General features: G+C 44.9%; 1 protein-coding gene across 1 annotated transcript in view; it reads right to left on the bottom strand.

Annotated features, from left to right (window-relative positions):
* Nucleotides 1–21755, bottom strand: part of LOC109841817 — a 26204-nt gene extending 4449 nt beyond the window's left edge. The window contains exons 1-2 of the mRNA XM_020410755.1: nt 21644–21755; nt 20726–21546 (exon numbers count right to left, since the gene is read on the bottom strand). Coding sequence (XP_020266344.1) covers nt 20726–21270 — 545 coding nt within the window. The 5' untranslated portion in view covers nt 21271–21546; nt 21644–21755. The remainder of the gene's footprint in view (nt 1–20725; nt 21547–21643) is intronic.

The raw sequence follows: 23101 nt of genomic DNA, 5'->3' as shown, positions 1-23101 counted from the left end.
CTCTGAAGAAATATGAATAAAATTGTGTTCTTTTTTCCTCTCTAAAAAAAAACTTAGACGAAAATTTCAAAGTGTGCAGAAGTGTCTCCACGAGGACGACGAAGCCTATTTATAGGCGAGAGCCAATGGTTGAGATTAGCTATCTCAACCGAAGCAATGGCTAAGATCGAACAAAACGGTTCATATATGACTATTCAAAATGAACGGTCGAGGTTTATTCTCGGATCCGACGGTTCAGATCTAATTTTCAAATGTCAAAATGCTTCAAATTCAAATGAGCAGCTGAGATTTAAGCGGTTAAGCTGAACAACTGAGATTAATCTCGAAATAACGGTTGACATTCAAGGTCCAACCGAAGCAATAGATCAGATTGAGCGCGTGAAAACAAGGACGCCCTGTCAGATCCCATTTAATGCGATCTGAAATGCCATCACCATCTTAACTAGCAGACGTCAGGCCTGGCCTGGATGCACGTGGCTCGCCTGCTATTGTTTGGACCCCACTTGCAAGCATATAGCTCGCATGCCATTGGTTAGAGCTCGCCTACAAACTTGAGTTCTTCTATGATGCTATGTTCGTTTACACACTCAGCTTGCCAGACTTAATTGAGCTTGCCTGAAGAACCCAGAATTAAACAAAGGGGAGAATCCAGATTAATTCTTCTCTCTATTGTAATCAGAAAATCCAATTATAATTAAGGTCAAAGGAATACAAATTAAACTTTTCTTTCATTTCTTTTACTACAAATTTTCCACCAAACAAAAGATGGTGACTCCGCTGGGGATGATCTCTGATGAAGAAGTGGTGGCGTAATTCGATGTTCATCTCATTGGAACAACCGTCAAAACTCTCATGGTAGAGTTTGATCAAGCCAAGTTTGAGGAGGCTATCTCCTCCGGATCACTTAGCCCCAAGGCTATGCGTAAGATCCACAAAGTTTCTAAGGAGACTAAAGCTCCAGTTGTGGCCGACTCATCAAAGGGTTGTCTCCCCTGGGGGTTACACTGTTCCTACAGTCCCCTCTCTGAAGGAGAAGACTTAGCTTCGGCACAACTCCAAGAAAGTCGATCCCCCAAAAAATGCGAGCTTCGCTTTCGTGAGCCTAAACGCGACCCTGAGCTTCTTGTTTCTACTTTAGAATGCAAGCCTCGTGTTTATGAGCCCAAACATGAGCTTCGCGAGAACCAGACTGAACGTGGCCATCAATGGCGTGTTTTACAGCCAAAACGCGGATCTCAAGCCTTCGTTGAACGTGAACTTCAACTTCACGTTTCCCAGTCAAAACACGACCCTCACATCGACAATGAAGAACGCGACCCTCATGTTTCCATACCAAAATGCGGACCTCGCGTTTCAAGTGCCAAACGGGACCTTCACGTTTCAAGTGCCAAACGCGACCTTCGCATCTCAAGTGCCAAACGCGACCCTCGCGTCCCAAGTTCCAAATATAATACAGAATGCGAGACCCCCGAATACTCTGCGTAGCACGACTAGATTGAGAGGCGGATATAAGAAGTTCATGGATCCAAGGCATCTAAATCAGATTCATGTCCACCAAGAGCCAGTCCTGTCCAATCATAGGCTGAGGGTTCTAGTTCAAACCTCACGATCAGTGAGTAATTCTCCTCGAATCTTTACAACAGATTTGAGAGAGTTCATATTGAGTGAAAGACTGATGCAACAAATTATTTGTTCATTCCAATGTGAACGACTGATCCCTACGGTCCTCTCGGGATGCCAATGTTGCTCATATGCGGCCAAACCGTCGATATTCAACCGACCAACGAACGTTGTTTTACCTAACCAATGACGATGTTCGCACAGGAAGAAGTCTCCAGAGAGTGAGTATCCTGGGGTCACTATCAATGTGATCGGTAGAGGGAAAGCCTCAGGTCCTAGTTCCGATGACTCTAAGATAAGTCGTTCACCAACCATTAGAGTAATCACTAACGAGTTTGAAGGAGTCTACCGACACACTCGGACTAGAACGGGAGCCATTCCCCATGTCAACTATTGGAGGTTAGCCAGAGGAACCAATTCCGATGATGAACACTCAGCCATTGCAGAGTCTTAATCATCAAGCTCTTTTGTTGAACATGAGAGCTCTGCTTATATAACGGGAAACCATGAAGATCTCGCAAAGAGACTTGATGAGCCGGAGGCCATGCTTAAATCTCAGCAGGAGGCCATCAATGAACTCTTGGCCCTGTTGACTCAAATCGTCACAGACAAGGCCAAATCCCAGAAGACAGATTCACCACCCAGGCAAGAATCTTTCCGGAAGGGAAGAACGTCTTCATCCCGACTTCACACAAGAAAAGGAAAGGAAAAAACGGTTGATGACACTGCTTCTGATCAAGAAGCCCACAATCTGGAACCTTCCTCTAATGAAGGAAGAGAGACGGAGAACGAGCAAAATCTCCAGTCTGCCAAAATGGAAGAATTGGAAGCCCACCTCAATGCCATTGCTGACAGAAGCGAGCTCCAAGATGAGGGAGTTGTCAGGCCCTATCCTACCGAATGGGATGCAGCCCCTTATCCTCCAAAATTTAAGGTCCTGACGCTACAAACTTTTGACGGCACGGGATCACCGAACCAACATATCTCTCATTTTAAGTCACATACTAGGAATGTGATATCAAACGATGCCATACTGGCTCGATTGTTCATTTGTACCCTCAAGGGAATTACCTTTGAATGGTCCAGGAAACTACCTACCAGATGTATCCAAAAGTGGGTAGATCTAGAGAGACTCTTCCTATTAAGATTCTTTGAAGATGATACATAAGTCTCCATCCATACCCTTCTCGCCACTAAGCAGAAGAAGAGGGAGTCCGTCAAAGCCTTCGTCAAGAGGTTCTGAACCATGGCTCTCCGGTGTTCGTCAGGTATGACACAATCTACCTTAGCAGAGACCTGTCGACACAACTTGCAGACCGAATAGGAGTTACAGAGTGCCGTTCTTGGAGACAACTAATCTTTCAAGGCGAATAGGCTCAAAAGATTATTGTCAAGATCAAAGCTGAAGAACAAAATAGGTAGGATCAGCCTGAGCAATCGGACCGAGCCCAATCTTCTCAATCAAAAGGGGGAGATACTACAGCCACTGAAGCTAATCCTCTTCAGTAGGATGCCAGGGTCTACAATAACTATCACGTTAATAATTACCTCTGATAGTCAAACTCGTTAGATAGTGGCCCATTAGGCGATGTGCCATGTCTGCTCCTTTTTCCCCTACACTTGTTCAAGACTGGGGGTTGGTTTATTTATAGTTCAATGGATTATGAATAATAAATTTTCTGAGTTGTCATGTTCAATAGAATACCTCTGTCCACCCGAGGACCACAAAACTATCACGTTAATGATGACCTCTGATAGCCTATGCATTCGCCAATCCGCTTCAATAGGATAGCAGGACCATAAAACTATCACATTAATATTTACCTCTGATTGTCCCTCAACTTGCCAATCCTCTTCAATAGGATGGCAGGACCATAAAACTATCACGTTAACATTTACCTATGATAGTCCCTCAACTTGCTAATCCTCTTTAATAGGATGGCAGGACCACAAAACTATCACGTTAACATTTACCTCTGATAGTCCCTCAACTTGCTAATCCTCTTAAAAAGGATGACAGGACCAGAAAACTATCACGTTAATAGTTACCTCTGATAGTCCATCAATCTGCCAATCCTCTTTAATAGGATGGCTAGACCACAAAACTATCACGTTAACATTTACCTCTGATAGTCCATCGGCTTGCCAATCTTCTTCAATAGGATGACAGGTCCACAAAACTATCACGTTAACAGTTACCTCTAATAGTCTATCAATTCGTCAATCCTCTTTAATAGGATGACAGGTCAACAAAACTATCACGTTAACAGTTACCTCTGATAGTCTATCAATTCGTCAATAATCTTCAATAGGATGGCAGGACCATAAAACTATCACGTTAACAATTACCTCTGATAGTCAAACTCATTAGATAATGGCCTACTAGGTGATGTGCCTCTATTCGACTTCATGGATAGTGCCCCACTAGGTGAAGTGCCTTGTCTACCTCTTTTTATTTCCCTACTAAGTCTTAATCAAGACTGGGGGTTGGTTACTTGGAATCCATTCGATTAAGAGTAACAAATCTTTCACATCGTCAAGTTAACATTACACTTCTGACGATCATCATCCCCACAGAGTCCTCAAGGACAAACTCCAGGCCCTCTACGACGCGGGGGTCTTGAAGAAAGAGAAGGTCCAAAAGCAATTGACGGCGAACATGGTCACTTTGAGCTTTGGAACGGGTCTCCCGGAGGTTCAAGCTCCGGCGGGGATAATTCCTATCCCCAAGGCGGTTTTGAAGATCACTAACGACGATCCTCACAACCAGCGGGAGAAGGGTTTGGTTCCACAAACTCTGCCATCAGGGCAGGTGATGTGGGTCCATCCGGACCTCCTCGATGACGAGCAGTGGACCGCACAGCCTTCCAAGGAGGCTAAGAGGAAATATTGCAACGCATTCAACTCGCATTACTCCCAATTTGTCATGTTAACAACATACACCTCTGACAATCAACTTATCAATCATTACCAATAGGATGATAGGTCCTCAAAATTAGCAAATCGCAATCTTCCCCAGCAAGACACTAAGTCTTCAAAATCTTATTCAAATCACAAGCATCAAAATTCATCACTTCTGATGATAAACTCACCTAGCAAGTTTCCCCAGCGAGACGCTAATTCCCAAAATCTTGTGCAAGTCACAAGTACACATTTTCTTGTTACGTTAATATCAAACACCTCTGATAACCCACTTATCAATCCTCTTCAACAGGTGATAAGTCCACAAAGTTGCTCCGATCGCAACACAATCCTGCCACGTTAACATCATACCTCTGACAACCCACTTATCAATCCTTTTCAATAGGATGATAAGTCCACAAAGTTGTTCCAATCACAACACAAATCCTGTCACGTTAACACTAAACCTCTGACAAATTCACTTATCAATCCTTTTCAATAGGATGATAAGTTCACAAAGTTGCTTCAATCGCAACACATTCCTGTCGCGTTAACATCATACCTCTGACAACCCACTTATCAATCCTCTTTAATAGAATGATAAGTCCATAAAGTGGCTCCGATCGCAACACATTCCTGTCACGTTAACATCATACCTCTGACAATCTACTTGTCAATCCTCGTCAATAGGATGATAAGTCTCCAAAGTTGCTCTAATCGCAACACAAATTTCCATCAAGTTAACACCAAACCTCTGACAATTCACTTATCGACTCTCCCCAATAGAGCGATAGGTCCTCAAAATTACCCTGATCATGATATTCTTCTTGTCATGTTAATATCACACCTTTGACAAAATCAACTTATCAACTCTCCTTAATAGAGCGATAGGTCCATAAATTTTAGTCAAGTTAACATCACACCTCTAACGATCAAACCAATTTATCGACTCTCTTCAATAGAGCGATAGGCCCATAAAATACTGTTAGGTTAACATCACACCTCTAACAGTCAAATCCCCCAATGAAGTTGTTAATCATTTTTTAACAAGAATAGCAAGTTTTCATTATAAAATCCTAGCGTATTAAATATTTTCTGGAATTATCCTAGTGATAATAAACAAAATTTCTGAATTTCACTCTAAGTAAAAATCCATGCCATGTTAATATTACATCGTAGCACTAAAATCCATGCCTTTTATGCATGCTGGACTTTATCTCGATCCCTAATTAGAGATAAGTCTGTATCTAACACATGCTGCCGCGTAGTCTATTCCCGCAATAATGGCAAAGCCCACGTATTCAACATCGTGGCAGGTTGTTATTAATAATGCCGAAATACATGCCTTGCACGCATGGGGGATTTTATCTCGATCCCTAATTACAGATAAGTCTACGCCTAACACGCGTTGCCGGTTAGTCTTTTGCCATGAAAAAGACATCAAAATCCATGCATCACACGAATGGGGGACTTTATCTCGATTCTAAATTAGAGATAAGCCTACGCCTAACATGCGTTACCGGTTAGTCTTTTTCCGTAAAAATGACAAAGTCTATTTATTCAATATCATAGTATCAAGTCTAAGAGGGTTCATTCTCTTAGCACAACGTTACATGTGAAACGGATTCAAATAATTCACATGCTAGCCCGATTCAAACGGTAGTCGGTAAAGGCTTATCAAATCTGTTGATGGCTGAGGGTTTACCAAAAAGCCTATGCATGTTCGTAGGTCTATTTGCTTAATGGATATGAGCCGAGACTTAAAACAGATGAGCTAAAGACAAGTCTTAAAGACTTAGTGCACGGAAGCCACTTCCATGTCTTAAGTCAAAACGCTGAGGTCAGACCCGCGATGCAAAAGCCAAACGCCGAGATCATACCCGTGTTCCAAATTCAACTTGCAAAGGTGAGACCCGCGTCTCAAGTTCAAAATGCAGGTTTCATCCTCCGCATTCTAGAAGTAGGATTGTGATGCATACCTTCACACAGGTCCTGCATGGCAAATCTCGTCAACCAAGATGTATTCAAAGCGAGTGCAGAGAACGACTCCTTTACGACAAGGAATCAACAACTCCAAGATCAGAGTTGAGATCCAATGTATTCTGAAAATTCATCCCAGTCAACCGTGAACTTTTAAAAACTTTGGAGGGGGTTCTGTAGGCTGTCTAAAAATCACAATAGATAGCTGATCCCCCATCAAACGTCGATGATGGAGGATACAATCTGATGACCTTCACGACAACCGATAAAAGCTCTAATGAACAGCCTTCACAATCAACATCGGGAGTTACAATTTAACGACTCTCATATTTTTATGGAGTCAAGATGAAGATTACAAGATGGTGATCTTTGCAATGCTCTAGCAAAGGAGACTACAAATCGATGGTCTCTTCAAATTCAGACAACCCACTTATCAATCCTCTTCAATAGGTGATAAGTCCACAAAGTCGCTCCGATCGCAGCACATTCTTGTCACGTTAACATCATACCTCTAACAACCCACTTATCAATCCTCTTCAATTGGATGATAAGTCCACAAAGTTGCTCCAATCGCAACACAAATCCTGTCACGTTAACACTTAACCTCTGACAAATTTAGTTATCAATCCTCTTCAATAGGATGATAAGTCCACAAAGTTGCTCTAATCCCAACACATTCCTATCACGTTAACATCATACCTCTGACAACCCACTTATCAATCCTCTTCAATAGAATGATAAGTCCACAAAGTTGCTCCGATTGCAACACATTCCTGTCACGTTAACATCATACCTCTGACAATCCACTTATCAATCCTTGTCGATAGGATGATAAGTCCCCAAAGTTACTCCAATCGCAACACAAATTTCAGTCATGTTAACACCAAACCTCTGACAATCCACTTATCGACTCTCTCCAATAGAGCGATAGGTCCTCAAAATTACCCTGATCATGATATTCTTCTTGTCATGTTAATATCACACCATTGAAAAAATCAACTTATCGACTCTCCTTAATAGAGCGATAGGTCCATAAATTTTAGTCAAGTTAACATCACACCCGAGTCCGGATTATAAAGCTCGCATAAGGCAAAGAAATGCTTCGCACTAACGGGTAAACCATGCATGGTAGCACGAATGGCTGCATAAAGGCCGCAAGCGTGCAACTCCTCGCTCCATCGGCTCAAGACGTACTTTGTCATACGAGCCCACCAAAACTTGTGACTCTCTTCAATAGAGCGATAGGTCCATAAAATACTGTTAGGTTAACATCACACCTCTAACAGTCAAATCCCCCAATTAACTTGTTAATCATTTTTGAACAAGAATATCAAGTTTTCATTATAAAATCCCAGCGGATTAAATATTTTCTGGAATTATCCTAGTGATAATAAAGAAAATTTTGGAATTTCACTCTAAGTTAAAATTCATGCCAAGTTAATATTACACCTCTGGCGCTTCCAATTTTCTTTTAGTGTTTCAAGTAACACAGGAAGAAATAATGACAAAGTTTATGTATTTAATATTGTAGCTAGTGATTATCATTAAATTAATAATCTCTGAATTCATACCTCGCATGTATGGGGAATTTTATCCTAAATCCTAAGTAGGGATAAGTCAACGCCTAATACGTGTTGTCGGGTGATCCACTCTCGTAATAATGACGGAGTCTACGTATTCAACATCGTAGCACTAAAATCCATGCCTTTTATACATGCCGGACTTTATCTCGATCCCTAATTAGAGATAAGTCTGCATCTAACACATGCTGCCGGGTAGTCTATTCCCGCAATAATGGCAAAGCCCACGTATTCAACATCGTGGCAGGTTATTATTAATAACGCCGAAATCCATGCCTTGCACGCATGGGGGACTTTATCTCGATAACTAATTAGAGAAAAGTCTATGCCTAACACGCGTTTCCGGTTAGTCTTTTGCCATGAAAAAGACATCAAAATCCATGCATCACACGCATGAGGGACTTTATCTCGATTCCTAATTAGAGATAAGCCTACGCCTAACACACGTTACCGGTTAGTCTTTTTCCGTGAAAATAACAAAGTCTATGTATTCGAAATCATAGCATCAAGTCTAAGAGGGTTCATTCTCTTAGCACAACGTTACATGTGAAACGAATTCAAATACGACGTGCCCGGAACAAACTGGGAAGCAAGTGGAATCGGCAAAAAATCATCAGACGTCGAATAATATTCATCACGATGTCCATTCACCGCATGCGATGAAAAAGCTCCGGAAGGATACTCCACTGAAAACAAGCAATTAAGTGTTTGTTAATTTCAGGTATAAAAGGAAATTGAACTCATCTTACAAATCGGTAAGATAGAGTCATTACCTTATAAAGGGTGAGACGATTTGGCCACATTGTGCATTTATAAGATAGGGCATATCGACAATATATCCCTGCCTTATAAAACACAATGCAGCGTCAAAACGCCCCCTTTATTTTGAGATATGGTTTCATTCTCTTAGCACAACGTTACATGTGAAACGAATTCAAATAATTCACATGCTAGCCCGACTCAAATGGTAGTCAGTAAAGGCTTATCAAATCCGTTGATGGATGAGGGTTTGTCAAAAATCCTATGCATGTTCGTAGGTCTATTAGCTTAATGGATGTGAGCCGAGACTTGAAACAGATGAGCTAAAGACAAGTCTCAAAGACTTAGTGTACGGAAGCCACTTCTATGTCTTAAGTCAAAACGCTAAGGTCAGACCCGCGATGCAAAAACCAAACGCCGAGATCATACCAGTGTTCCAAATTCAACATGCAAGGGTGAGACCCGCGTCTCAAGTTCAAAATGCAGGGTTCATCCTCCGCATTCCAGAAGTAGGATTGTGATGCATACCTTCACACAGGTCCTGCATGGCAAATCTCGTCAACCAAGATGTATTCAAAGCGAGTGCAGAGAACGAATCCTTTACGACAAGGAATCAACAGCTCCAAGATCAGAGTTGAGATCCAAAGTATTCTAAAAATTCGTCCCAGTCAACCGTGAACTTTCAAAAACTTTGGAGGCTGTCTAAAAATCACAATAAATAGCTGATCCTCCATCAAACGCCGATGATGGAGGTTACAATCTGACGACCTTCACGACAACCGATAAAAGCTCTAATCAACAGCCTTCACAATCAACATCGAGAGTTACAATTTAACGACTCTCATATTTTCAAGGAGCTAATATGAAGATTACAAGATGGTGATCTTTGCAACGCTCTAGCAAAGGAGACTACAAATCGACGGTCTCTTCAAATTCAGACGCGGAGCTCACCTATGCATCCCAGATTCAAAACGCATAGCTCGTGGCCACATTCCAAACTCCCAGAACAAAACACGGAGGTCCTCCCCGCATGTCAAGACCAAAACGCAGAGGTCTTCCCCGCATGTCAACATCAAAACGCCAGAGTCGGACCTACGTTGCAACATCAAAACACGGGGGTCAGACCTATGTTTTTTATGTTTGACTGGTTCAAACAGAACCTATACGGTTTTAAAACTGTATCTCCACTTAATGGGGTTGGTTACACCACAATATGGAGAGATTTTAGGGGGGATTACACCCCTTAAACTCTTGAACAGTTCTAAAACTATTTCTCACGATTTGGGGGCGGTTACACCCCACTTAAGAGTGATTTAAAAGACAGTTACACCCCCTTAATCCTCTATAAATAAAAAGGAACTCAACTGAGTTAAAGGTTGAAACTTCTTGGCTCGGATTGACCTTGGAGCTTAGCAGCAAAGAGAGGATCTTTGGAGCATTCTCGGATCTGGAGATCGACCACCGGAACTTTCTTCTGGCATTGGCTTACTAACCGATTTTCTATTCAAATCAACTCTTTTACAGAGTTCTTCTAAACTCGTTCAGAGTTCTAAAACTTGCTTTGCAAGTTCTCCACAACGTCAAACCGTGAGGAGAATACATCGTTCCAGTGAAGCAAAACGTCGGATCGTTAACGGAGAGCAAACAAGACGCGTGCATTTGAGGGAGGCACTCCATCGCCACCGTGAAGAACCCAGAATTAAACAAAGGTGAGAATCCAAATTAATTCTCCTCTCTTTTGTAATCAGAAAATCCAATTGTAATTAAGGTCAAAGGAATACAAATCAAAATTTTCTTTCATTTCTTTTACTACAAATTTTCCACCAAACAATGAACAACACCCGTTCATCTTCTAAGTTTTGTCCATTGGTCATTAAACCTACCTGAAGATGGCGGTGGAACCTTGGAGGAGGCAGCGGCGATGCTAGAGGCGCATATAAAATTGCTTATAGGTCCCTTAACACGGCTCAACACGAACTAATGAACCATCGGGCGATGTATCTAAGCACGAACGTCAGTCCACAACACCGAAGCCAAGTGACATGCAATGAAGCGGATTAACAAGGCTACGATGCTGACGAACCGCACGTGAATGACGGAATGAATCCACTCGCGTGCGGAATCAAACCAACGGTCCAGGGAGTCAACGAGTCATCCAACAATATAACGGACTCGAACTCGGACACCAAAGCCGATTTACTGCCTAATCGGAATCCAGACTTCCAAATCAGGATTCAGAACAAATCGGGGTTCAGAGCAACGCCACAGGCGAACCCGGATGAATCGCGATCGCGTCATGATCAGTTTTGGAATCAAACTCAGAGTCGGATTTGGCTCGGCATGAGCCGAGCCACCCTGAGGTGGCCGCCCAGATCTGTGCCAAATGCACAGATCTGGTTGCCTATAAATAGGTGGGGTCATTCATCATTTTGGAAAACTTTTGGAAGAACTTTTGGAGAGCCGAAACTCTGCCGGATTGAGACCTCATCTTGGAGTTTTTGAAGGCTTGAAGACTTGGACGTCCAGATCTGATTCTTGGCGAGCACCCGCATCACAAAAGGCAGGAGTTCGAGGGGATCGAGATCTCAGATCTACGTTGTTACACTCCGGATCAAAGCTTGGTCTTTGATCCCGAGATTCGAGCGATTGTTTCCTTGGTGAAATAATCCCTCCGGCTATTATTTCCTTAGTGAAATAATACCCGTTATACTGCGTAGATCTGTTCGGATCTAGATCGCGCGGTGGTCCACGGCAAACAACCCCGGCGCAGGCAAACAACCCACCCAAGCGAGTGACCGAATAACAGGAGCTCGTGATTTGTTCGACGAAAGAGAAAAAGTTGTAATTTTTAATTTTCTTTATGTTTGATTTTCATTGTAACCGGATCTAAAGAAGACCGGATCTTCTGTAACCGAAAAAACTGTTATTCAAGATAGCAATGGAATCAATGAAGAAAGCAATGAATTTTCGAGCGAACAATATGGCGACCACAGTGGGAGCCACCGATCTCGCTGCCGAGATCGGAGCGTCGTAGCCGCGGATCTCGATCCCGGTCGTGGAGGAGGTCGAGTATGAGTTCGACCAGCAGAAGTACGAGGAGTACGTGTCCTCGTCTGGATCAACCTCCCCCCGTAAGTCCAAGAAATTCCAGAAGTTCTCCTCTAGGAGAAAAGTCCGTTGGTGCGAAGAAGTTGAAGCCACCAACGACAACCTCACCCCGATCGACGCCGAAGTTGCGTCGGGTGAAGTCCAGTCGGCCTCTAAGCAGGTCAAATCCGCCATCGAAGGCGTGGTGACTCTCTCTAAGAGAGCTCGCCAGAGGCAGGGTCAACGCCTCGCGAAGCAATTCGCCAAGGCCATGGAGTCCATTGACGGGGTCCGCTACAACACGGATCTGAAGAACAAACGAGGCAAACAGCCTCAACATCAAGTGAAGAATGGTTCCTCCAAGCCATCAACAATGGAGTGGGTCCGGGTCAAACGGAACCGTACGACGCTGGAGGAGCGTATCCGCAAGCGCCGCGCATTATCGGCGCAAGTACGGGCCAAAGCTGAAGAAGCCCGTAGAAGACTGCAAAAGGAGGTGACGAAGAAGCCACCACCAACCCGCCAAGTCTGGAAGCCGAAGTCTGAAGTGGCGACAACTGCAGCCGCCGAAAGTTCAAACTACGGCGGATCAACCTAAGTCGCTGGTAATTTCCGCAACTGTTCTGGGAGATCCCACAAGACCATCCCAGAGGAGGAAGTCAGTTTTGGAGCGCCTCGGTCCGCTTCCCAAAGAACGAGGCAAAGCTCCAGTTCAAGAACGGTTGGGGCCAATGAAGAAGTCCCAAACAATTCAACATGCTGGGGGTTGCCGTAACCCTCAACATTTGGAGAAAATCGTGGCACCCAAGCGCACAACTTTGCGCATCGAAGTGCAGGAGCCCGCTGAAGATTCACACCCACAAAGGCGTGTTTCGAGGCATGTGACTCTGGAGAGCTCAAAGTAGGAAATTCATTCTCAGAAGGAAACGTTGTTGTCAGATGACGATGACGTTATACCTGGGAGATCGTGCCGACACACGATAGGTTGCTCCGACTTTCAAACGGACAAGCTGTACTATTGTGCTGGAAGTTCGAGCAAATCCAGAAAGAGGAGCCCTCAAAGATTAGAGACTCAATGTCCTTGCTCAAAACTCATTCGGGCGGTATTATCTGAGTGCGACTGCACCAAAATGTTTCCCGAAAGAGTTTCCGTGTTCCAAAGACTCAGCATGGAAGCACCAAAGCCAAGGACTAGACGTTTCCGAAGAATAGGAACAATGGTCAAAGATGATGAATGTTCAAGGGTCACTACCAACATGACCAGCAAGGGGACATCGGCACGGGATGATTTCGAGTCGACTCTGAAAGCCTCCCGGCCTAGAACCCGTCTGCAGTCCGGAACCATCGAGCGAGCAACCTATGGTAGGGTTCGGACAAGACGCCCTTCAGAAGATGAAGAATCTGATGCCGGCTCCGCAGTCGCATCAGATAATACGGTATCCAGCGAGGGACAACCCCGCGAGGCACTTATGATAAGTACGGAACAAATTGCCAAGATGCTTGAAGAGGCCTTAGCTAAGCAACTATTGAAGATACAGGTGAAAGCCTAAAAATTAAAAACCTCGAGAGCAAAATCAATACATTGATTTCCGCTCAAGAGACGAAAAAGACGGGCATTCCTTGTCCATACCCAAGAGAGTGGGAATCAATCCCATATCCGGCGAAGTTCAGTCTAATTAACTTCACGCCGTTTAATGGGATGGGTTCACCCACTCAGCATTTGATTTACTTCAAATCGCACTTGGGAGTCATTTCTGGTAATGAGCCTCTGATGGTGCGGTCATTCGTTGGCACTCTTCGCGGAGCCGCCTTCGATTGGTATCGCCGCCTCAAGCCAGGAAGCATAAACAGCTGGGACGACATGGAGACTAAGTTTCTTACAAATTTCTTCGACGACGACACCGAGATCTCTATCGGATCGTTGCTCGACGAGAAGCAGAAAGACGGGGAGTTAGTCGACACCTTCGTCAAAAGGTTCCGGAACAAGGCGATGAATTGCCGGTACCCGATCACCGAGGAATTCATCCTCCAGACCTGCCACAACAACCTTTCGCTGGACGTGTTGGAAGCAATGGGCACAGCACCATCCAAGACATGGAAGGATCTGAAAGTCCGAGGAGAGCAAGCTGAGCGATTCCTCAGGAGAAAGAAGGTGGAGAGAGGCCAACCGGCAACAAATCCTCCGAAACAGAACTTCAACCAAAAAGGAAAAGGTAAAGCTCATGCTAATTCCGTTGATGCTAACCAAACTTTTCAGTTGCAACCTCAGCAACAACAGCAGCAACGAGCGCCACAACAATCCCAGCCGCATTGGCAACAACGGCCTCAGAAACAAAAGTCTTCGGAGCCGAGGTTTCCCAAAGTCTACTCCTTCAAGGATGATGAAGTTCCCGGCATCTTCAAATACTTGTTGGACAACAACAAAATCCAGCTGCCGGCGATCGTGGATCAAGAGGGAGCCAGCAAGGTGACGGATCCAAAGTACTGCGCGTACCACAGAGCGGTCCACCACCCTACAAGATCATGCTACCACCTCAAGGACAAGATCCAGGCGTTAATCGACGTAGGGGTCATAACCCCGAAACCAGCCAAGAATGTGGGAGCAAACGCAGTGTCAATCAGTTTTGGATCGGTGCCTACAACTTGGTTCGAGCCAAAACGCGTCACCAAAGTCGGGATGAAGACGGTGAATGACGACCCGCACGGAAAGCGCCAAAAGGGACTTGTGCCGCACACAACCCCAAATGGCGAAATCCTTTGGGTTCATCCAGATCTGATTGGAGATGAACAATGGGCCGGTTCGTCATCCAGGAGGAAGTCTAAAGGAAAAGGGGTCTTGTTATGGAGTCTCTGCTATCCCAGGGGAAGATGACGAAAGAATCCCCACTTTCCCGCTCTCCGACGAAGAACAGGAAGTCTTCGCGACCCGGAGTGGAAATGAGTATCACTTCAAATATCCATCTCCTAGTGATCAATTAGCTGAGCAGGGGCGACAATCCTGAGTTGTATATGCCGATCCGATCATCCTATGTAACGAAGGAACACCTCCAGCATTCTTTCGGAACAACCATGGTCATCCCGAACAAAGTAAGAGGTGCTAAAGAAGTGATTTACGGTAAAGGAAAAAGCTCTCCGTTACCAGATCATTTCCTAAGTGAAGACGAAGATGATGACAAACCTGGTCGACATCTATCCAAGTATAGTCCAGAAGCGCGCAAGCTCATGGAAAAGCAGGGCTACGATTTCACACTCGGAGAAGGTTTATACTTCGATCGAGGTCCTCGTAATCCAGCCAAAGCAGTATATGTACCAAAAGGTAAACCTGAGGATTATTATAAATATGGGCGAGGCTTAGGTTATGTTTCATCAGATGACGAATGTGGTTGGCAAATTATCGATCAAATTGCTAACAAAGCCAAGAAGGGATACTCTCCCGATGCTTCAGAGTGGGACTCCGATACAAGTCTGGGAGAAGTTTTCAAAACCCTAATGGCGAACATGACTACAGCTGATCCATCCACCATGGAAGACGACGATCAAATGCCAACATGGGAAGACCCGTGGGTTCACCATCTGAATATGCAGTATGGCGATAGGTTCGAGCAAAGAGAACCACCCACTGAAGATAAAATAGTCCAGATTAACATGGGTGATGAAGCTAACCCAAAGCCTATATTCATCAGCGACAGTCTTCCCCCAGATGAGAAGGAGGAATTGATTGCTCTCATCAGGGAATATATCGACGTCTTCGCATGGAATTATGAAGACATGCCAGGGCTCGACCCCAATGTCGCAATGCACCGCCTCGATATCAAGCCGGATGCCAAACCTGTCAAGCAACAGCAAAGACGGTTTCGTCCGCAGATTATGGAAGCCATTGAGGCAGAGGTTAAGAAGTTGATCGAATCAGGATTTATCCGAGAGGAACAACATCCAGACTGGTTAGCCAACATCGTTCCCGTCATGAAGAAGAATGGCAAAATCAGGATTTGCATCGACTTCAGGAACCTGAATGAAGCATGTCCGAAAGACGATTTCCCTCTCCCGATCACGGATGTCATTATCGACAATACATGTGGATTTGAGAGGATGTCCTTCATGGATGGATTTTCGGGATATAACCAGATCAAGATGCATCCAGAGGATGAGAAGCATACGGCGTTTAGAACACCCCTCGGCGTTTTCTGCTATACGGTGATGCCTTTCGGCCTGAAGAATGCCGGTGCCACATACCAGCGAGCGATGACTAAGATTTTCCAAGAACATCTCAGGAAAACAGTCGAATGTTACGTTGATGATTTGGTTGTGAAAAGCCGCAACAAGGAAGATCACATCAAGGATTTGAAGACAATGTTCGATCTCATGAGGAGTCATCAGTTGAAGATGAACCCCACTAAATCATTTCTTGGAATGTCCAGCGGAAAATTTCTTGGGTTCGTCGTCACCACTAAGGGTATACATATCGATCCTGATAAGGTGAAGGCGATACATGAATTGCAGCCCCCGAGGAATCTGAGAGAACTCAGAGGATTGCAAGGGCGTTTAGCTTATATCCGGCGTTTCATCTCAAATCTTTCTGGGAAGTGCCAACCGTTCTCTAAGCTGAACAAGAAAGGAGTATCATTCATCTGGGATGATGCCTGCCAAAAAGCGTTCGAAGATATCAAAACATATCTGGCGAACCCTCCTGTTCTCGTTGCACCGAAATCTGGTAAACCGTTCTTGATTTATCTCAAGGCGATGAACCACTCGATAAGTGCCTTACTAGCGCAAGACGATGATAACGGTCACGAACAGGCAGTTTATTACCTCAGTCGGACCTTGGTAGGCGCTGAGTCTCGATATCCGATGATTGAGAAAGAATGCCTTGCATTGGTATTTGCGATGCAAAAGATGCGGCATTACCTGGTGGGACAGACGATCTACGTTATCTCCAACGTTAATCCAGTACGGGTGTTTATGACGCAACCGGCCTCTATGAATTGGCGTCTAGCGAAGTGGGCCCTTCTCTTGTCCCAATACGATTTGCACTTCAAGCAGCAGAAGTCGATAAAAGGACAGGCGATTTGTGACCTTTTGGCGGCAAACCCGACCACAGATACGGCAGAAGTATATGATGACTTGCCGGATGAAACCCACGAGGTTAACACCACATCACACCAACAAGTATGGCAATTATACTTCGATGGTGCCTCAAGGGCAGTTAATAGAGTAATAACCCCGGGATGTCCTACAGTTTCCTCTGGAGTTGGAGTCGTCTTAATCTCCCCTGGAAAGCACGTGATGCCTCGGGCTTATTCGTTGACTAGTCCGTGCTCCAATAATGTTGCCGAATACAACGCGCTTCTCATTGGACTCAGTTTCGCCAAAGAGCTGGGGGTCGAATATCTCGAAGCTTTTGGAGATTCGCAATTGATAGTCAACCAAGTTCGCGGTGAGTATGAAGTCAGGAATCAAGACCTGATCCCGTACCACCAGGAAGCCATCAAAATGGCAGAATCTTTCGAAGAATTCTTTATTGAATACATCCCTCGTCTCCAGAACGCTTATGCAGACGCACTGGCGGCACTAGCAGTATCACTGGCACAGCCTCCCGAAGCTGAGCTGTTAGTCACAGTACGGACGCATCAACTCTGCGTACCCATATACAGTACGGAGATTGAAGAAGAAGAGGATAGAAACGTGAACGCCAAAGAGGTGAATTCAACTCAAATTGGGTCTGAGTCCCGAGATTGGCGTTTTCCTATCATCGACTACGTCCAATATGGTATCTTGCCAGAGGATGTAAAAGAAAAGGAATCAATCCGCCGAAGAGCTCCAAGATTCTTCTATAATACTGAAACCCATACATTATACCGTAGAGGGTACGACGGTCTTTTACTCCGATGCCTTTCGAACAGAGAAGCAAAGGAAGTTCTTAAGGAAGCACACGAAGGAGAATGTGGTGCGCATCAGCCCGGTCCTAAACTGTATGATCGCATCAGGAGGATGGGATATTTCTGGCCAACGATGGTTCGTGACGCAATCGAATACGCACGAGAATGCCACGCTTGCCAGATACATGCGAATTATATGCATCAACCGCCAGAGCAGTTGCACACGTCAACCACTTCATGGCCGTTCGAGACTTGGGGTATGGACATAGTCGGTCCTATTTTTCCCCCTTCAGTCAAAGGTGATCGGTTCATCCTCGCGATCACAGATTATTTCTCAAAGTGGGCTGAAGCGATTCCGCTTAGAGAAGTGAAGACGAACAACGTCATTAATTTCATCAAGCATCATGTCATCTACCGACACGGCGTGCCAAGACGGATCATTCATGACAACGGTCCGCAATTTATAAGCAACGCCTTCATCAGATTTTGTAACAAGTTCAAAATTGAAGACGTTTCATCAACACCTTATTATCCCGTCGCGAATGGATTAGCGGAGGCGTTTAACAAGACGATCATCAAGATCTTGTCAAAGCTCGTGAAGACCAATAAACGAGACTGGGACGATAAACTCGGTGAAGCACTCTGGGCTTATCGCACCACCATACGCACTCCTACGGGAGCTACTCCGTACTCGTTAGTATATGGATGCGAAGCGGTGCTACCTTTGGAAATTCAAATTCCCTCCCTTCGGATCGCTCTCGCAACGGAGATGACGACCGAAGAACAACATCAGAAGCGTCTCGAAGAGCTCGAGAGGCTGGATGAAAAGCGTTTGGAGGCTCAACAACACATCGAGTTTTACCAAGCCAGGATGTCAAGGGCTTTTAACAAAAGAGTCCGACAGAGAAGCTTCAAGGAAGGAGATCTGGTCCTCGCTGCTCGCCGACCAATAATTCTCACCTCCAAGAAGAAAGGTAAATTCGAACCCAAATGGGAAGGACCGTTTGTAATAGACACAGTCTATTCAAACGGCGCATATCGCCTGATTACTCAAGAGGGCGCCAGGCAATTAATGCCAATAAATGGGAAGTTCCTGAAAAAGTACTATCCCTAGTACATTCAGGATAACTCGTTTACCGGGAAGTTCCTTGAAGAATATTACACTTAATATTCTAGAGGATAACCCAAAATCATTGTTCACCACCAAAATCCCTCACTGATCAATTTCAATTGACAGTGAGTCCACCAAAAATGTTTTTCTGGCCCTCTTGATTCTCTCCATGAGCAAGAGGTCCACTTTCAGTTCGGAGTCCCTTTTCGATAAACGAAAGAACTCCTTCCCTTTTTCTCTTTGGTTAAACCTTGTTCATGGTTATAACCGGAGTTGAAAATTCCACTTCGATAAACGAAGAACCCATTTTCAGTTTAGATAACTCATCCTATAAAAGGCAAGTTTATCTAAATTTTCCAGATTCTCGGAGTGGACACCCCACTTCTAGTTTCTTCCTCGCTGGAAATAGAATATAAAATTCTTCCTTTCCAGGATCAGGGAATAGAATATAAAATTCTTCCTTCCTTGTTTTCGGGTTCGCCTTCACCCTAAAAGAAGACCGGGAAATAGAATATAAAATTCTGCCTTTCCCGCATCGATCTTTTCCGAAATTTATCAATTTAGGATTCATCCTAGGAAGTTTATCCCGAATCCTAAGCAGGGATAAGTCTGCGCCTAACACGCGCTGCCGGTTTAGTCTTTTTCCGTAGAAAAAGACACCAGAGTTCGATTCTGGGGTATTCTATCCTGAAACCTAAGCAAGGATAAGTCTGCGCTTAACCCGCGCTGCCGGTTAGTTCTTAACCGTTGAAAAGAACACTCGCCCGCATATTCAACATTGCGGCAGGCTGTTATTAATAACACCAAAATCCATGCCTTACACGCATGGGGAATTTCATCCTGAATCCTAAGAAAGGATATGCCGACGCCTAACACGCGTCGCCGGTTTAGTCTTTTTCCGAACAAAAAGACACCAGAGTCCGATTCTGGGGTATTTTATCCCGAAGCCTAAGTAGGGATAAAGTCAACACCTAACACGTGTTGCCGGGTAGCCTATTCCCGTAACAATGGCGAAGTCTATGTATTCGACATCATAGCACGAAGTCTAAGGGAGTTCATTCCCTTAGCACAACGTTACATGCGGAACGGATTCCGATAATCCGCATGCTAGCCCGACTCAAACGGTAGTCGGTAAAGGCTAATCAAACCCGTTGAAGGCTGGGGGTTAGCCAAAAATCCTAAAGTCAACACCTAACACGTGTCGCCGGGTAGCCTATTCCCGTAACAATGGCGAAGTCTATGTATTCGACATCATAGCACGAAGTCTAAGGGAGTTCATTCCCTTAGCACAACGTTACATGCGGAACGGATTCCGATAATCCGCATGCTAGCCCGACTCAAACGGTAGTCGGTAAAGGCTAATCAAATCCGTTGAAGGCTGGGGGTTAGCCAAAAATCCTAAAGTCAACACCTAACACGTGTCGCCGGGTAGCCTATTCCCGTAACAATGGCGAAGTCTATGTATTCGACATCATAGCACAAAGTCTCGGAGAATTCAATCTCCGAGCATAACGTTACATGCGAACGGATTTAAACAATCCGCATGCTAGCCCGACTCAAACGGTAGTCGGTAAAGGCTCATCAAACCCGTTGATGGCTGAGGGTTTGCCAAAAATCCTATGAGTATTGTGGTCAATCATTTCAAATGGAATGACGAATCATAATAAAGACGAAAGCAAGTTTCACTAAGAGAATCAAAAGTCAAAGTGTTCAGCAAACAAAATCATACATCAAGACCATGACCAAAAATCTGCTGACTGATCTTAGAAAGCTTCTCATCATAAGCTTGCCTAAGTTCAGCCCTGATGGACTCCTCGGTGGTGGCTGAAGTCCTCGCAGCGATCTCTTCTGTCTCGGCTAGCTTCTGCTCCAGGGATCTCAACTCATCAGATAAAGCAGTGTGGGTTTGCTGATCCTGTGCTTTCGTCATCTGAAGAATATCCAAAGTCTCCTCTTTTTCACGGAGTGTTCTTCTGAGCTGGTCTATCTCGGTCGCACAAGAGGTAATAGAAAGATCAAGCTCGGCAAGCGAAGATAATCTAGTAGCAAGGCTCGTCTTAACTCGATCTACTCGGCCCCGCTGCATCTGAATCTCGAGCTCAGCAAAAATCCGAGTCTCGCGTGATGACTGTAAGCGGGCGTCCAGCTCGGTAGCAATAAATGAGGAGGCACCTGCATCTCGGAGCTCACGAAACATCTGAAGCTCATGCTCTAGGCAATCAAGGTCATCAACTATAGCCTGTGCCAAATCTGGATGTCCCGCTTCCCTTATCAAATTGACTTTAGAATCAAGGAAAGGCTTGAATTGGCGAAGAGAAAGTCCACCATGGAAAAGCTTGCCAATCATAGCATTCATGAAAGAGAAGAAGGAGCGGACTTCTATGCAGATGACAATCTTCTCAGGATCATCATCAGATAACAACTCCCTCGCCAGAATATGAAGACGAGAAGAAGGCCCTGCATGATAAAAAAAAAAGATAAAACCGTCAGAAAAAGACCTTGAAGAGTAAATAAATAGTATTCATACCCTCTTGAGTCACTGGGGGTGGTGGAGGTGTAACGGCTGGGGGTGTATCAACTGGTGTAGTTGGTCCCATAGCCGGCTCAACAGGGTCATTCTCAACAAAAACTCCTGTTAAATACAAGTCAGAATTCTCAGAGGCATCACATTATAGCTGCATTAGTCAAAATTGGCTAGTCCTATAATTAATTTGGGAGGAGGCATATACCTTCGAAAGAATCATCCTCAAGATTCTTATCGAACGTAGGCTCGGAAAATATATCTCCGGGTAACTGGCCATCAAATTGAGGAGAGCTATACATGAAGTGGAGTGTAGGAGTGTCCGCGATCAAGCCTTCCTCGTCAAAATCATCAATGGAGAAATCTGATGTAAAAGAATATAAGTACCAAAGAAGAGTAAAGAGACTACAACCAACAGAAATGAGTTACCCCTTATGGATGTGTTAGCCTCTTTATTCCCAAAATCCACGTATGCCTCCTGCAAGTTATCTGAAGAAGCAAGATGTACAGAGGTGATTAGAGGATGCACAAATTCTTCTGTATACCATCTAAAAGATACATTGTCAATAGTAGATGTACCTGGATCTGCGGAATCAGGTCCTACATTGCTATCCTCCCTAATGTCGGCAACCCCTGTAGGCTTTTTTAACTGAGGCAACGGGTCAGGTTCACCAGGAGACACAGGAACGGAATCGGGACTCATTTCGCTCTCTCCACGCTCTCCTATATAGAGATGGAAAAGCATGAGTCAATGTTCCGAATAACCAAGAAGGTGGTTTACAGAGTAGATGTTACCCCCGTCACTAGCAGGATCATCACCAGCCAAGTCCATATCAAATGCTCGGGAAGCTGCACGCGGCTTGCGGGCTAATCTCTTCCGCCTAGCAGCAGGGACAATAATCGAAGGTCTCGCCTGGGAAGGGGGACGGAACTCTTCATCCTGGTCAACTGTGGTCCCTGAAACATCAAACCATAGTCAGTTTCAATATTTCTGGAAGATGGAAGGAAAAGATGAATAGCAAACCTCGCTCGGAAAAGTCTTCATAACCTTCAGGATCTCCCCCTGAAGCCTCGTCTGCGGAATGAAAGGTCTTCTTTCCCTCTTCATCAATCCGACGAGTCTTGTTCCGTGTCCTCTGTGATCGAGCATTTTCCCAAATCCTACGGGAATCAACCTGAGAAGCTTCCTCGGCCTCTAGCTCTGCAATCGGCTTCACGGGGATGGTCTTGTTGGCTGCTAACAACCACTTGCAGCTTAAGAAAGTGAGGTTCAACTGCCGATCAGCACTCGGGAGACTGAATTTAGCACCAGTACAGCCAGTCACGGTCCACAACCACGCACGGAGACCATCTACCAAACCACCGTGGGCACGAAGCTGCTGACGAGGATTCCCGACGTAAAGCTGATCGTAGCCAAACTGACGAGCGAATCGACAGGGTAGATATGGCTCTATGAAGCACTGATCCCTCACCCGAAAAGTCAAATAACCTGGCCTAATGTTTACCAGCCAGTTAAAGCACCCGATGTCCAAGTGAGTTCTATACTCTCTCGGCCTCTCCTCATCTATCAAACAATCACCGTATCGGCCGGAGAACTGCGGAAAGCAAGTGGAAAATGTCCAACACTTGTGGACCTGCAGCTGCTGCCTGATGTCAGAAAATCCGC

This window comes from Asparagus officinalis, chromosome 5, assembly GCF_001876935.1.
Source record: "Asparagus officinalis chromosome 5, Aspof.V1, whole genome shotgun sequence".
NCBI lineage: Eukaryota > Viridiplantae > Streptophyta > Magnoliopsida > Asparagales > Asparagaceae > Asparagus > Asparagus officinalis.
Note: the sequence above shows the minus strand (reverse complement) of the source record. Positions and strands in the feature narration are given on the sequence as shown.